The 15844-nt window shown below is 41.5% G+C and overlaps 1 protein-coding gene across 1 annotated transcript in view; it reads left to right on the top strand.

Annotated features, from left to right (window-relative positions):
- LOC112219050 (cGMP-inhibited 3',5'-cyclic phosphodiesterase A-like) overlaps positions 1–15844 on the top strand; it is a 221420-nt gene that overhangs the window by 166690 nt on the left and 38886 nt on the right. The window contains exons 3-4 of the mRNA XM_042301860.1: positions 8800–8952; positions 13320–13436. Coding sequence (XP_042157794.1) covers positions 8800–8952; positions 13320–13436 — 270 coding nt within the window. The remainder of the gene's footprint in view (positions 1–8799; positions 8953–13319; positions 13437–15844) is intronic.

Raw genomic sequence — 15844 nt, 5'->3', positions numbered from 1 at the left:
GAACAGTAGTCTAATGTTATAGAAGAGAGGACCAGAACAGTAGTCTAATGTTATAGAAGAGAGGACCAGAACAGTAGTCTAATGTTATAGAAGAGAGGACCAGAACAGTAGTCTGGTGTTATAGAAGAGAGGACCAGAACAGTAGTCTAATGTTATAGGAGAGAGGACCAGAACAGTAGTCTGTTATAGAAGAGAGGACCAGAACCGTAGTCTGGTGTTATAGAAAAGAGGACCAGAACAGTAGTCTGTTATAGAAGAGAGGACCAGAACAGTAGTCTGATGTTATAGGAGAGAGGACCAGAACCGTAGTCTGGTGTTATAGAATAGAGGACCAGAACAGTAGTCTGTCATAGAAGAGAGGACCAGAACAGTAGTCTGATGTTATAGGAGAGAGGACCAGAACAGTAGTCTGTTATAGAAGAGAGGACCAGAACAGTAGTCTGGTGTTATAGAAAAGAGGACCAGAACAGTAGTCTGTTATAGAAGAGAGGACCAGAACAGTAGTCTGTTATAGAAGAGAGGACCAGAACAGTAGTCTGTTATAGAAGAGAGGACCAGAACAGTAGTCTAATGTTAGAGAAGAGAGGACCAGAACAGTAGTCTGTTATAGTAGAGAGGACCAGAACAGTAGTCTGTTATAGAAGAGAGGACCAGAACAGTAGTCTGGTGTTATAGAAGAGAGGACCAGAACAGTAGTCTAATGTTATAGGAGAGAGGACCAGAACAGTAGTCTGTTATAGTAGAGAAGACCAGAACAGTAGTCTGATGTTATAGGAGAGAGGACCAGAACAGTAGTCTGTTATAGTAGAGAAGACCAGAACAGTAGTCTGGTGTTATAGAAGAGAGGACCAGAACAGTAGTCTGTTATAGTAGAGAGGACCAGAACAGTAGTCTGATATAGAAGATAAGACCAGAACAGTAGTCTGGTGTTATAGAAGAGAGGACCAGAACAGTAGTCTAATGTTGTAGAAGAGAGGACCAGAACAGTAGTCTGTTATAGAAGAGAGGACCAGAACAGTAGTCTGTTATAGAAGAGAGGACCACAACAGTAGTCTGGTGTTATAGAAAAGAGGACCAGAACAGTAGTCTGTTATAGAAGAGAGGACCAGAACAGTAGTCTGTTATAGAAGAGAGGACCAGAACAGGGTGTTATAGAAGAGAGGACCAGAACAGTAGTCTGTTATAGAAGAGAGGACCAGAACAGTAGTCTGTGTTATAGAAGGACCAGAACAGTAGTCTGTTATAGAAGAGGACCAGAACAGTAGTCTGTTATAGAAGAGAGGACCAGAACAGTAGTCTGTTATAGAAGAGAGGACCAGAACAGTAGTCTGTTATAGAAGAGAGGACCAGAACAGTAGTCTGTTATAGAAGAGAGGACCAGAACAGTAGTCTGTTATAGGACCAGAACAGTAGTCTGTTATAGAAGGACCAGAACAGTAGTCTGTTATAGAAGAGAGGACCAGAACAGTAGTCTAATGTTATAGAAGAGAGGACCAGAACAGTAGTCTAGAACATGTTATAGAAGAGAGGACCAGAACAGTGGTCTAATGTTATAGAAGAGAGGACCAGAACAGTAGTCTGTTATAGAAGAGAGGACCAGAACAGTAGTCTGTTATAGAAGAGAGGACCAGAACAGTAGTCAGTTATAGAAGAGAGGACCAGAACAGTAGTCTGTTATAGAAGAGAGGATCAGAACAGTAGTCTGTTATAGAAGAGAGGACCAGAACAGTAGTCTGTTATAGAAGAGAGGACCAGAACAGTAGTCTGTTATAGAAGAGAGGACCAGAACAGTAGTCTAATGTTATCTAATGTGAAGAGAGGACCAGAACAGTAGTCTAATGTTATAGAAGAGAGGACCAGAACAGTAGTCTAATGTTATAGAAGAGAGGACCAGAACAGTAGTCTGTTATAGAAGAGAGGACCAGAACAGTAGTCTGATATTATAGAAGAGAGGACCAGAACAGTAGTCTAATGTTAAAGAAGAGAGGACCAGAACAGTAGTCTGATATTATAGAAGAGAGGACCAGAACAGTAGTCTAATGTTATAGAAGAGAGGACCAGAACAGTAGTCTAATGTTAGAGAAGAGAGGACCAGAACAGTAGTCTGTTATAGTAGAGAGGACCAGAACAGTAGTCTGTTATAGAAGAGAGGACCAGAACAGTAGTCTGGTGTTATAGAAGAGAGGACCAGAACAGTAGTCTAATGTTATAGAAGAGAGGACCAGAACAGTAGTCTGGTGTTATAGAAGAGAGGACCAGAACAGTAGTCTAATGTTATAGGAGAGAGGACCAGAACAGTAGTCTGTTATAGAAGAGAGGACCAGAACAGTAGTCTGGTGTTATAGAAAAGAGGACCAGAACAGTAGTCTGTTATAGAAGAGAGGACCAGAACAGTAGTCTGATGTTATAGGAGAGAGGACCAGAACAGTAGTCTGATGTTATAGGAGAGAGGACCAGAACAGTAGTCTGTTATAGAAGAGAGGACCAGAACAGTAGTCTGGTGTTATAGAAAAGAGGACCAGAACAGTAGTCTGTTATAGAAGAGAGGACCAGAACAGTAGTCTGTTATAGAAGAGAGGACCAGAACAGTAGTCTGTTATAGAAGAGAGGACCAGAACAGTAGTCTAATGTTAGAGAAGAGAGGACCAGAACAGTAGTCTGTTATAGTAGAGAGGACCAGAACAGTAGTCTGTTATAGAAGAGAGGACCAGAACAGTAGTCTGGTGTTATAGAAGAGAGGACCAGAACAGTAGTCTAATGTTATAGGAGAGAGGACCAGAACAGTAGTCTGTTAAAGAAGAGAGGACCAGAACAGTAGTCTAATGTTATAGGAGAGAGGACCAGAACAGTAGTCTGTTATAGTAGAGAAGACCAGAACAGTAGTCTGGTGTTATAGAAGAGAGGACCAGAACAGTAGTCTGTTATAGTAGAGAGGACCAGAACAGTAGTCTGATATAGAAGATAAGACCAGAACAGTAGTCTGGTGTTATAGAAGAGAGGACCAGAACAGTAGTCTAATGTTGTAGAAGAGAGGACCAGAACAGTAGTCTGTTATAGAAGAGAGGACCAGAACAGTAGTCTGTTATAGAAGAGAGGACCAGAACAGTAGTCTAATGTTGTAGAAGAGAGGACCAGAACAGTAGTCTGTTATAGAAGAGAGGACCAGAACAGTAGTCTGTTATAGAAGAGAGGACCAGAACAGTAGTCTGTTATAGAAGAGAGGACCAGAACAGTCGTCTAATGTTATAAAAGAGAGGACCAGAACAGTCGTCTGTTATAGAAGAGAGGACCACAACAGTAGTCTGGTGTTATAGAAAAGAGGACCAGAACAGTAGTCTGTTATAGAAGAGAGGACCAGAACAGTAGTCTGTTATAGAAGAGAGGACCAGAACAGTAGTCAGTTATAGAAGAGAGGACCAGAACAGTAGTCTGTTATAGAAGAGAGGATCAGAACAGTAGTCTGTTATAGAAGAGAGGACCAGAACAGTAGTCTGTTATAGAAGAGAGGACCAGAACAGTAGTCTGTTATAGAAGAGAGGACCAGAACAGTAGTCTGTTATAGAAGAGAGGACCAGAACAGTAGTCTAATGTTATAGAAGAGAGGACCAGAACAGTAGTCTAATGTTATAGAAGAGAGGACCAGAACAGTAGTCTGTTATAGAAGAGAGGACCAGAACAGTAGTCTGTTATAGAAGAGAGGACCAGAACAGTAGTCTGTTATAGAAGAGAGGATCAGAACAGTAGTCTGTTATAGAAGAGAGGACCAGAACAGTAGTCTGTTATAGAAGAGAGGACCAGAACAGTAGTCTGTTATAGAAGAGAGGACCAGAACAGTAGTCTGTTATAGAAGAGAGGACCAGAACAGTAGTCTAATGTTATAGAAGAGAGGACCAGAACAGTAGTCTAATGTTATAGAAGAGAGGACCAGAACAGTAGTCTAATGTTATAGAAGAGAGGACCAGAACAGTAGTCTGTTATAGAAGAGAGGACCAGAACAGTAGTCTGATGTTATAGAAGAGAGGACCAGAACAGTAGTCTAATGTTATAGAAGAGAGGACCAGAACAGTAGTCTAATGTTAGAAGAGAGGACCAGAACAGTAGTCTGTTATAGTAGAGAGGACCAGAACAGTAGTCTGTTATAGAAGAGAGGACCACAACAGTAGTCTGGTGTTATAGAAAAGAGGACCAGAACAGTAGTCTGATGTTATAGGAGAGAGGACCAGAACAGTAGTCTGTTATAGAAGAGAGGACCAGAACAGTAGTCTGTTATAGAAGAGAGGACCAGAACAGTAGTCTGTTATAGAAGAGAGGACCAGAACAGTAGTCTGATATTATAGAAGAGAGGACCAGAAGAGTAGTCTGTTTGGGAAAGATTTGCCGAAGTGTTACAAGGAAGATGATGGCAGTTTGGTTATATGTGATGATTGTGAGATGATATGGCCTACAAATTCGACTTTTTTAAGATGCAGACTTCAAAATTGCACGTCAAAGCAACTTTACCGGCTACAGTTCAGGTAGGTTAAATGGAAAATAGGGACGTGGATCAGAAAACCAGTCAGTATCTGGTGTGACCACCATTTGCCTCATGCAGCGCGACACACTTTGCAGCGCGACACACATTGCAGCGCAACACATCATGCAGCGCGACACACATTGCAGCGCGACACACATTGCAGCGCAACACATCATGCAGCGCAGCGCAACACATCATGCAGCGCGACACACATTGTGGCCTGTGGAATGTTGTCCCGCTCCTCTTCAATGGCTGTGCGAAGTTAATGGATATTGGCGGGGACTGGAACACGCTGTCGTACACGTCCAAAACATGCTCAATAGGTGACATGTCTGGTGAGTAGGCGGGCCATGGAAGAACAGGGACATTTTCATCTTCCGATAATTGTGTACAGATCGTTGCGACATGGGGCTGTGTATTATCATGCTGAAACATGAGGTGGTGGTGGTGGATGAAATGGCACGACAATGGGTTCGTGTGTTCGTTGTCTGTAGCCAATGTCTGCCCATACCGTAACCCCACCGCCACCATGGGGCTCTCTGTTCAGAGAGTTGACATCCGCAAACCGCTCTGCCATACAGTTGAAACCGCGATTCATCCTTAAAGACCACATAAAATACACAAAATTGCATTGAAAATCGTTCTTTTGTTTTTTAGTTATTTCATTTTCTCCACGGTCCCTAACCATCTTTGCTGCGCAAGATAAGCAAAAAAGAAATAGAAAACTTTACCTATGTCAACTATATTGAAGCCTTCATTCTATTGATTTATGAAATTATTCTGGTGAACAAGGGTTTACAAATAGCCGACCAAAATCTCAGAAATTAGAAGCAGAAATATAAAGCCTATCAAAATGTCAGAAATTAGAAGAAGAAATATAAAGCCTATCAAAATGTCAGAAATTAGAAGAAGAAATATAAGCCTATCAAAATGTCAGAAATTAGAAGAAGAAATATAAGCCTATCAAAATGTCAGAAATTAGAAGAAGAAATATAAGCCTATCAAAATGTCAGAAATTAGAAGAAGAAATATAAGCCTATCAAAATGTCAGAAATTAGAAGAAGAAATATAAGCCTATCAAAATGTCAGAAATTAGAAGAAGAAATATAAGCCTATCAAAATGTCAGAAATTAGAAGAAGAAATATAAGCCTATCAAAATGTCAGAAATTAGAAGAAGAAATATAAGCCTATCAAAGTGTCAGAAATTAAAAGCAGAAATGTAAGCCTATCAAAAAAAATTGCTCCGTCCATCTTAGACTGTACATCACATTTTCTATTTGCGGGTTAAGGTTGGGCATGAGCCTCAGATTTCAATTTATCCACATATTCCAGCGGTTGTGGATAGATTATTAGCAATTAACAAAATGATGTGTGTGAACAAACAGCTGACCCGCGCATAACTAACACACACACACACACACACACACACACACACACACACACTCCGCCACACACACACACACACACACACACACACACACACACACACACACACACACACACACACACACACACACACACACACACACACACACACACACACACACACACACACACACACACACACACACACACACACACACACACACACACACACACACACACACAGCGTGACGTGAAAACGTCAAAGATGTGGCGGTGGACAGTGTGAAAACAGACAAGAGGTGTCCGCAGGCACAAAGGGTTATAGGTCAAAGGCCACATCCCATATCAGGGATTCCTATTGAGCTTAGTATTAATTAACTTTCCATCAATTTCTGTCCAGCTGAATATAGCGTAAATCAAATCCAATCAAATGTATTTATTTATAACCATCTCTGCAGCACTTCGCCAATCAGGCCTTTATGGTAGAGTGGCCAGACAGAATCCACTCTTCAGTAAATGACACATGACAGACCACTTGGAGTTTGCCAAAAGCCACGTAAAGGACTCAGGCCATGAGAAACAAGATTCTCTGTGGGGATGTTTTTTAGTGGCAGGGACTGGGAGACTAGTCAGAATCGAGGGAAAGATGAACGGAGCAAAGCACAGAGAGATCAAATCAAATCAAATGTATTTATATAGCCCTTCGTACATCAGCTGATATCTCAAAGTGCTGTACAGGAACCCAGCCTAAAACCCCAAACAGCAAGCAATGCAGGTGTAGAAGCACGGTGGCTAGGAAAAACTCCCTAGAAAGGCAAAACCTAGGAAGAAACCTAGAGAGGAACCAGGCTATGTGGGGTGGCCAGTCCTCTTCTGGCTGTGCCGGGTGGAGATTATAACAGAACATGGCCAAGATGTTCAAATGTTCATAAATGACCAGCATGGTCCAATAATAATAAGGCAGAACAGTTGAAACTGGAGCAGCAGCACGGCCAGGTGGACTGGGGACAGCAAGGAGTCATCATGTCAGGTAGTCCTGAGGCATGGTCCTAGGGCTCAGGTCCTCCGAGAGAGAGAAAGAAAGAGAGAATTAGAGAGAGCACACTTAAATTCACACAGGACACCGAATAGGACAGGAGAAGTACTCCAGGTATAACAAACTGACCCTAGCCCCCCGACACATAAACTACTGCAGCATAAATACTGGAGGCTGAGACAGGAGGGGTCAGGAGACACTGTGGCCCCATCTGATGATACCCCCGGACAGGGCCAAACCTATGTTTTTAAGCCGAATGTTACGAATGATCTGTCCAAATATGTAAATGACTGTTTCAAATATAGTCATACAACTTTTCTTATCTACTACTATTAGCACTGCTGCTAATGATGTTGAACTCTGCTGGGAGCAGGTGATCGTTTAACAGTGTAGTGTGTGTGTGTGTGTGTGTGTTTGGGTGTGTGTGTGTTTGGGTGTGTGTGTGTGTGTGTGTGGGTGTGTGTGTGTGTGTGTGTTGTGTGTGTGTGTGTGTGTGTGTGTGTGTGTGTGTGTGTGTGTGTGTGTGTGTGTGTGTGTGCGCGTGCGTGCATACGTGCTCCTGAACAGAATAGAGCCTTGTAAACGCCTCAACGTCTTCTCTAAATGCTTTATCTCCTCATGTTTGGAGTGACCGATATATGTTCCCTGTCATTCTGCCAGCCACCCAGGCAGTCCTGCACCAATCACAGACCCCGTAACACCCCCTTCACAGCCAGCCACCCAGGCTGACCTACACAGCAAGACATCTATCAATTTAGCATCCCTCCTATCAGCCAGGTTAGCATCACTCCATGATCTCCTGCTGTCTTCTTCCCAGTCCGGTGGACGGTGTCACAGTGTTTAGACCCAGACAGAGACAGGCAGTGTGAAAACAGAGCTGGATGCTTGACCGTACATAGTATAGTCTTACTGTACTCCTTCATGTATAACAGCTCTACCAGATTTACAGTGTGTTCATTACTTGGCAAATATATTTATCAAAGGTTATTTCCCTTTCCCTCTCTTCACCCTCTCTCTCTCTCCCCCCTCTCCCTCTCATCCCCTCTCCCTCTCATCCCCTCTCCCCCTCTCCCCCTCATCCCCTCTCCCTCTCTTCCCCCTCTCCTTTATCTTCACCCTCACTCTCCCCCACTCCCTCTCATCCCCTATCCCTCTCTTCCCCCTCTCCTTTAACTTCACCTCTCTCTCTCTCTCTCTCTCTCTCTCTCTCTCTCTCTCTCTCTCTCTCTCTCTCTCTCTCTCTCTCCCTCTCTCCCCTCTCCCTCTCTTCCCCCTCTCCTTTATCTTCACCCCTCTCTCTCTCTCTCCCCCTCTCCTTTATCTTCACCCTCTCTCTCTCTCCCCCTCTCTCTCTCATCCCCTCTCCCTCTCTTCCCCCTCTCCTTTATCTTCACCGTCTCTCTCTCTTCCCCCTCTCCTTTATCTTCACCCTCTTCTTTATCTTCCCCATCTCCCTATTTTCCCCCTCTCCCTCTCTCCCCCTCTCTCTCTCCCCCTCTCCCTCTCATCCCCTCTCCCTCTCTTCCCCCTCTCCTTTATCTTCATCCTCTCCCTCTCTTCCCCCTCTCTCTCTTCCCCCTCTCCTTTATCTTCACCCTCTCCTTTATCTTCCCCATCTCCCTATTTTCCCCCTCTCCCTCTCTTCCCCCTCTCTCTCTTCCCCCTCTCCTTTATCTTCCCCCTCTTCTTTATCTTCCCCATCTCTCTATTTTCCCCCTCTCCCTCTCCCTCTCCCTCTCTTCCCCCTCTCTCTCTCCCCCTCTCCCTCTCTTCCCCCTCTCCTTTATCTTCCCCCTCTCCTTTATCTTCCCCATCTCCCTATTTTCCCCCTCTCCCTCTCTTCCCCCTCCCTCTTCCCCCTCTCCCTCTCTTCCCCATCTGCAGTTGTTGGGCACCAGTGTGGTGGTGGATATAGCTGTGATGGGCGAGGCCCACGGTCTGATCTCAGACCTGCTGGCGGACCCCTCACTGCCCCCCAACACCTTCACCTCCCTCCGTGCCGTCAGCAGCCTGCTCACCACTCAGCTCAACTTCCAGGTAAGAGCTGAACTCTTTACAACTGCTTCTACGTCACTGACAGAATGTGTAAGGGCAGTGTGCAATATATATATATAAGGGCAGTGTGCAATATATATATATATATATGATGCATGATATGCAGTACCAGTCAAAAGTTTGGACACACCTTCTCATTCAACGGGTTTTTTTTTTTACATTGTAAAATAATAGTGAAGACATCAAAACTATGAAATAAAACATATGGAATCATGTCGTAACCAAAAAAGTGTTAAACAAATCAAAATGTAATTTATATTTGAGATTCTTCAAAGTAGCCACCCTTTGTCTTGACAGCTTTGCACACTCTTGGCGTTCTCTCAACCAGCTTCATGAGGTAGTCACCTGGAATGCATTTTAATTACCTCTTTTGGGATAGGGGGTAGCATTTTCACTTTTGGATGAATAGCGTGCCCAGAGTGAACTGCCTCCTACTCTGTCCCAGATGCTAATATATGCATATCATTATTAGTATTGGATAGGAAACACTCTGAAGTTTCTAAAACTGTTTGAATGATGTCTGTGAGTATTATTGAACTCATATGGCAGGTGAAAACCTGAGAAAAATCCAACCAGGAAGTGGGACATCTGAGGTTTGTAGTTTTTCAATGCTTGGCCTACCGAATACATCGTTTCTATGGAGTCAAGTTGTACTTCCTACGGCTTCCACTAGATGTCAACCGTCTTTAGAAACTTGTTTCAGGCTTCTGCTATAAAGGAGGGACTCATGAGACCTGTTTGAGTCAGTGGTCTGGCAGAGTGTCTCAGGCTCGTGCCGCGTGCTCCCGACAGAGTTAGCTCTCGTTCCCGTGCTTTTCTTCAGACATAGGAATACTCCGGTTGGAACATTATTGATGTTTTATGTTAAAAACATCTTAAAGATTGATTCCATACATAGTTTCACTTGTTTCTACGACCTGTAATGGAACTTTTCGAGTTTTTGTCTGGACGAAGTGCTGGCACCTCATGAAGATGGATTACTGGGCTGAACACGCTAACAACCAGTGGCTATTTGGACATAAATGATGGACTTTATGGAACTTTATGGAACAAATCAGTCACTTATTGTCGAACTGGGATTCCTGGGAGTGCCTTCTGATGAAGATCATCAAAGGTAAGTTAATATATATAGTGTTATTTCTAACTTCTGTTGACTCCAAAATGGCAGATATTTCTCTGGCTGGATTGGGCTCTGAGCACGGTTCTCAGATTATGCTTTTTCCGTAAAGTTTTTTTGAAATCTGACACAGCGGTTGCATTAAGGAGAGGTTTATCTAAAGTTCCATGTGTAATACTTGTATCTTTTATCAATGTTTATTATGAGTATTTCTGCAAAATCACCAGATGTTTGGAATCAAAACATTACTGCACGTAACGCGCCAATGTAAACTGAGATTTGTGGATATAAATATGCACATTATCGAACAAAACATACATGTATTGTGTAGCGTGATGTCCTATGCGTGTCATCTGATGAAGATCATCAAAGGTTAGTGATTCATTTTATCTATATTTCTGCTTTTTGTGACTCCTATCTTTGGCTGGAAAAATGGCTGTGTTTCTTTTACTTGTAGTTGATCTATCATAATCATATGTTGTGCTTTCGCTGTAAAGCACTTTTGAAATCGGACACGATGGGTAGATTAACAAGATCCACAATCACCCAACCTCATCCCAGTTGAGATAGTTTGGGATGAGTTGGACCGCAGAGTGAAGGAAAAGCAGCCAACAAGTGTTCATCAACTCCTTCAAGACGGTTGGAAAAGCATTCCTCATGAAGCTGGTTGAGAGAACGCCAAGAGTGTGCAAAGCTGTCACGAAGGCAAAGGGTGGCTACTTTCAAGAATCTAAAATCTAAAATCTATTTTGAATTGTTTAACACTTGTTTGGTTACTACATGATGCCACATGTGTTATTTCATGGTTTTGATGTCTTCACTATTATTAAACAATGTAGAAAATAGTAAAGATAAAGAAAAACCCTCAAATGAGTAGGTGTGTCAAAACCTTTGACTGGTACTGTATGTGTAACTTGCAATATACTGTATGTATTGTGTATCATTTTAGTAGTATTTATTGGGATCCCCAATTAGCCGCTGCCAAGGCAGCAACTACTCTTCCTGGGGTCCAAACAGGAAACATAACAGTAAAATAAGTCAAATACATAATATACAGTAATATCATAATATACATACCACTACATAACACTACATAGTACTACATAACACTACATAATACTACATAACACTAGATAACACTAGATAACACTACATAATACTACATAATACTACATAACACTACATAACACTACATACCACTACACAACACTACATAACACTACATACTACTACATAATACTACATACTTCTACATTATGCTACATAACACTACATTGTACTGCATGACACTACATAACACGACATAACATGAAATAATACTACATAGCACTACATAATACTACATTTTACTACATAATAATACATAACAATAGATAATACTACATTTCACAAAAAATACTACTTTATACTATATTATACTTCATAACACTACATAATACTGCATAATACTTCATAATGCTACATAATACTACATAACACTACATAATATTGCATTGTACTACACAAAACTATATAGCACTACATAATACTACATAATACTACGTAACATGACATGCACTACATAACACAACATAATGCCGCATAATTCTACATAACACTACATAATACTTCATAACACTACATAATACAACATAACACGACATAATAGGACATAATACTACATAATACTACATCAACTCTTACCTCTGCCTCATGCTTCAGAAAAGGTAAAGGGCTCCTGTCCTATGAGCTGTCCCGGCTTGCACAAGACAAGGATTCGGTCAAGGCCACCCAGCTACATAATGTAATACATAGTACAGTGTAAATTACAGTACAAAATATATATCTGTGTGTCTCTTCACAGTCCCCGTTGGGTCGTAAAGGTGTTTTTTTCTGGTTTTTGAATCTGTTCTTTTTTTGCTAGCTTGAGTTACCTGGGGTTGCAGAGAGTTTCATGAAGTCGTTTTCCCAGCCTCTGTTCTGGACCTGGGGACTGTGAAGAGACCTCTGGTTGAATGTCTTGTGTTATACTGATGAGTGTCTGAACTGTGTGTCAACTGCTTGAACAGATTCGGTACCTTCAACACATCAATACCTCGCACAAAGACCAATAGTGATGCAATAGTGAGTCAATCACTCCTCAACTTTGAGCCAGGAGAGACTGACATGCGTGTTACTGACATTTTCCCTCTGTGTTCATCTAAGTGCGATAGGTGTTGCTCTGTTCTGGACCAACTGTAATTGCCCTACGTTCCTCTTTGCCGCACCTGACCACACAACTGGCCAGTGGTCCAGGTGTGACAAAACTAGGGCCTGTAGGACCTGTCTGGTCGACTGAAATGTCAAGAAAGCAGAGCAACACCTTATCATGGACAGATTAGGTTTAGTTTTGAGTGAGTGACTTGTCCCAAAAAATGTTTTGTTTGTTTTTGAGATATTTAGAACCAGCCTATTGTTAGTTACCCATTCTAGAACTGACTGGAGTTCTATATTAAACCTATTGTTAGTTACCCATTCTAGAACTGACTGAAGCTCTATGTTAAACCTATTGTTAGTTACCCATTCTAGAACTGACTGGAGTTCTATATTAAACCTATTGTTAGTTACCCATTCTAGAACTGACTGAAGCTCTATGTTAAACCTATTGTTAGAGCACCAGTCAGTTCTAGAATGGTAACTATGTTAAACCTATTGTTAGTTACCATTCTAGAACTGACTGGAGTTCTATGTTTAGGGTGTCATACATTAGATGTATTCTACTGTTGTAGCTGATGTATATACAGTACTGTTGAATCGTCAGTGTACATATACACACAGGCTTTATTCAAGGTCAGTGGGAAGGTCCTCCTCGATTGGGTACAGCTCCCCTTCCAGGTAGGAATAGATAGCATGAGTGAGTGACAGTCTGTTTGTGCTATCATGCCAACTCTTTATCACTCAATGCCGTTCGTAATGTTTGGCTTGACAATAACAGCAACGGAGTAGGCAAGAACACAAACAGATCTGGGACCAGCTTTAATGGAAAGATGCAGGAAAAGCATGAGGAAGAGTCCTGCCCTAGTGCCTAATCTACTGCCAGTCTTTCCCAAGCTGTCCATTCTGTTGCCTATCTAAAACACAACGTGGACCACAATGGAAATAAGTATAATATATGTATTTGTGTGTATAGTATGTACCGTAGGTTTACTTGGCTGAGGCACCGCTTTGTGTATGTTAAATATGTCAAATAAAATTAAATATACAAATCTTCCAGCCCCTGCACCGTCCGCGCCTCGCTCCCCTGGGCGTCAATCTGGGAGACGCCTACATCTGCTCCGACTCAGAGGAGGGATCTGAGAAGATAGGGGAGAGGACCAATACCTTACCTAAGGTGAGGACAGATGCATGGTGGGAAAGGGAGAGGGGGAGAGGAGTGGCCTGAGAAGACAGGTGAGAGGACCAATACCTTACCAAAGCTGAGAACAGATGCATGGTGGGAAAGGGAGATGGGCAGAGGAGGGGTCTGAGAAGGGGGGGACCAATATACTCTACCTAAGGGGAGAAGGGTCCTGACTGCTATACAGAGCCTTCAGAAAGTATTCACACCCCTTGACTTTTTCCACGTTTTGTTTTTTTACAAAGTGGAATTAAACTTTTAAAATTTACATTTTTGGTCAACAATCCATACAAAATACTCTGCAATGTCAAAGTGAAATTTTTACATTTGTAAAAACGAATATATCTTGATTAGATAAGTATTCATCCCCCTGAGTCAATACACGTTAGAATCACCTTTGTCAGCGATTACAGATGTGAGTCTTTCTGGGTAAGTCTCAGAGCTTTGCACGCCTGGATTGTAAAATATTTGCACATTATTCTTTAAAAAAAAAATTCAAGCTTTGTCAAGTTGGTTGTTAATCATTGCTAGGCGGACATATTAAGTCTTGTCGTAGATTTTAAAGCCAATTTAAGTCAAATCAGTAACTAGGCCACTCAGGAATATTCAATGCCATCTTGGTAAGCAACTGAAGTGTAGATTTGGCCTTGTGTTTTAGGTTATTGTCCTGCTGAAAGGTGAATTTGTCCTGCTGAAAGGTGAATTTGTCCTGCTGAAAGGTGAATTTGTCTCGCAGTATCTGTTGAAAATACACTTGGATGATATACCGTTTATACCACATACCAGGGTATTTTGAAATACAGTATATATACCCCAGTATGTAACCTTGTCGGTTTGTCAAATAAATTACATTCAGCTCAGGGCTCTAGCTATGCATGTGGTGGTTTGCTAACTTGCTAGCTAATTGGCTAAATGTCAAGATCAAACTTCTTGGTTACAAGCGGAGACATTCAATCAAATCAAATCGAATGTCATTTGTCACATGCGCCGAATGCAACAGGTGTAGACCTTATCGTGAAATGCTTACTTACAAGCCCTTTTAAACAACAATGCAGTTCAAGAAATAGAATTATGACAATATTTACAAAATAAAATAATGTCCCAAAAAAATACAAATAATAATACAATAAAATAACAATAATGAGGCTATAATCCCGGATCAAGATCCCTGTTGTCTAAATTGTTAAACTTTTTTTTTTTTACCCCTTATGTGCACTTGCAGTAATACTGTATACCTCGGTATAGTACTAAAAATGCTATGACGGTGTAAACATCTGGATAAGACCCAACCCTATTTTGAAAGCAGACTGAACCGCTAGTATTCTGCCTGTGGTTAGCTCTATTTCCTTAGTCCTTCCCTAGTCCTTGCCGATAACAAGCATACCCATAACATGATGCAGCCACCGCCATGCTTAAAATATGATGTGGTACTCAGTGATGTGTTGTGTTGGATTTACCCCAAACATAACCATTTGTATTCAGGACATAAAGTAAATGTCTTTGCAACATTTTTTGCAGTTTTACTTCAGTGCCTTATTGCAAACAGGATGCATATTTTATGTTTTTTTTATTCTGTACTGACTTCCTTCTTTTCAGTCTGTCAATTAGGTTAGTTTTGTGGAGTAACTACAATGTTGTTGATCCATCCTCAAGTTTATCTGGAAAAACCTCCCTGGTCTTTGTGGTTGAATCTGTATTTGAAATTTGTACAGTCAAATTTGTATTTGACTGTACAGGTGATGTGTGCAGTACAGCGATTACATTGTCATTATTGAACACAGAGTGGGTCCATGCAACTTAAAAAGCAAATGTTTACTCCTGAACTTATTTAGGCCATAAGATGTAGGTCATTTAACAGACACTCAAATCCAGAGTGACTTACAGGAGCAATTAGGGTTAAATAAAGATTCAAATAAATAAAATTAAAATAAGTGCCTTGCTCAAGGGGCACATCGGCAGATTTTTTCACCTTGTTGACTCAATTTGTACAAATTTAGAAAAACATAAGTCAAGGGGTGTGACTACTTTTTGAAGGCAGTGTATACTGACTGGTTTAAGACAAAATATCAGAGGAATTTCTTTTTTGGGGGTTGAAATTAAACAGTGTAAGAAATGACTTTGGTTACCACTAGTAGCGCCGTGATGCCATAGTGTGAAATATGTTGTTGAATCAGTGATTCGTCATTGTTATAACCCTCCCTAACATGACTTATGGCCTACGTAACAATGCTACACGCATATGTTCATGTTTTATTGTCTGGCTAATGAGCAAGAGTACTCCCCTGCTTTTAACTTTTTACCGTCAAAGAAAAGACTGTATTTTCATAGAGTTTCTTGTGGAAAAAAAAAAATGTGTGGTGCTTAGAGGGGGGGAGGGGGGGGGTTCTCCTTCTCGTTCTCTC

Source organism: Oncorhynchus tshawytscha, linkage group LG19 (assembly GCF_018296145.1).
Source record: "Oncorhynchus tshawytscha isolate Ot180627B linkage group LG19, Otsh_v2.0, whole genome shotgun sequence".
NCBI lineage: Eukaryota > Metazoa > Chordata > Actinopteri > Salmoniformes > Salmonidae > Oncorhynchus > Oncorhynchus tshawytscha.
This window is presented reverse-complemented; position numbering and strand designations above follow the sequence as displayed.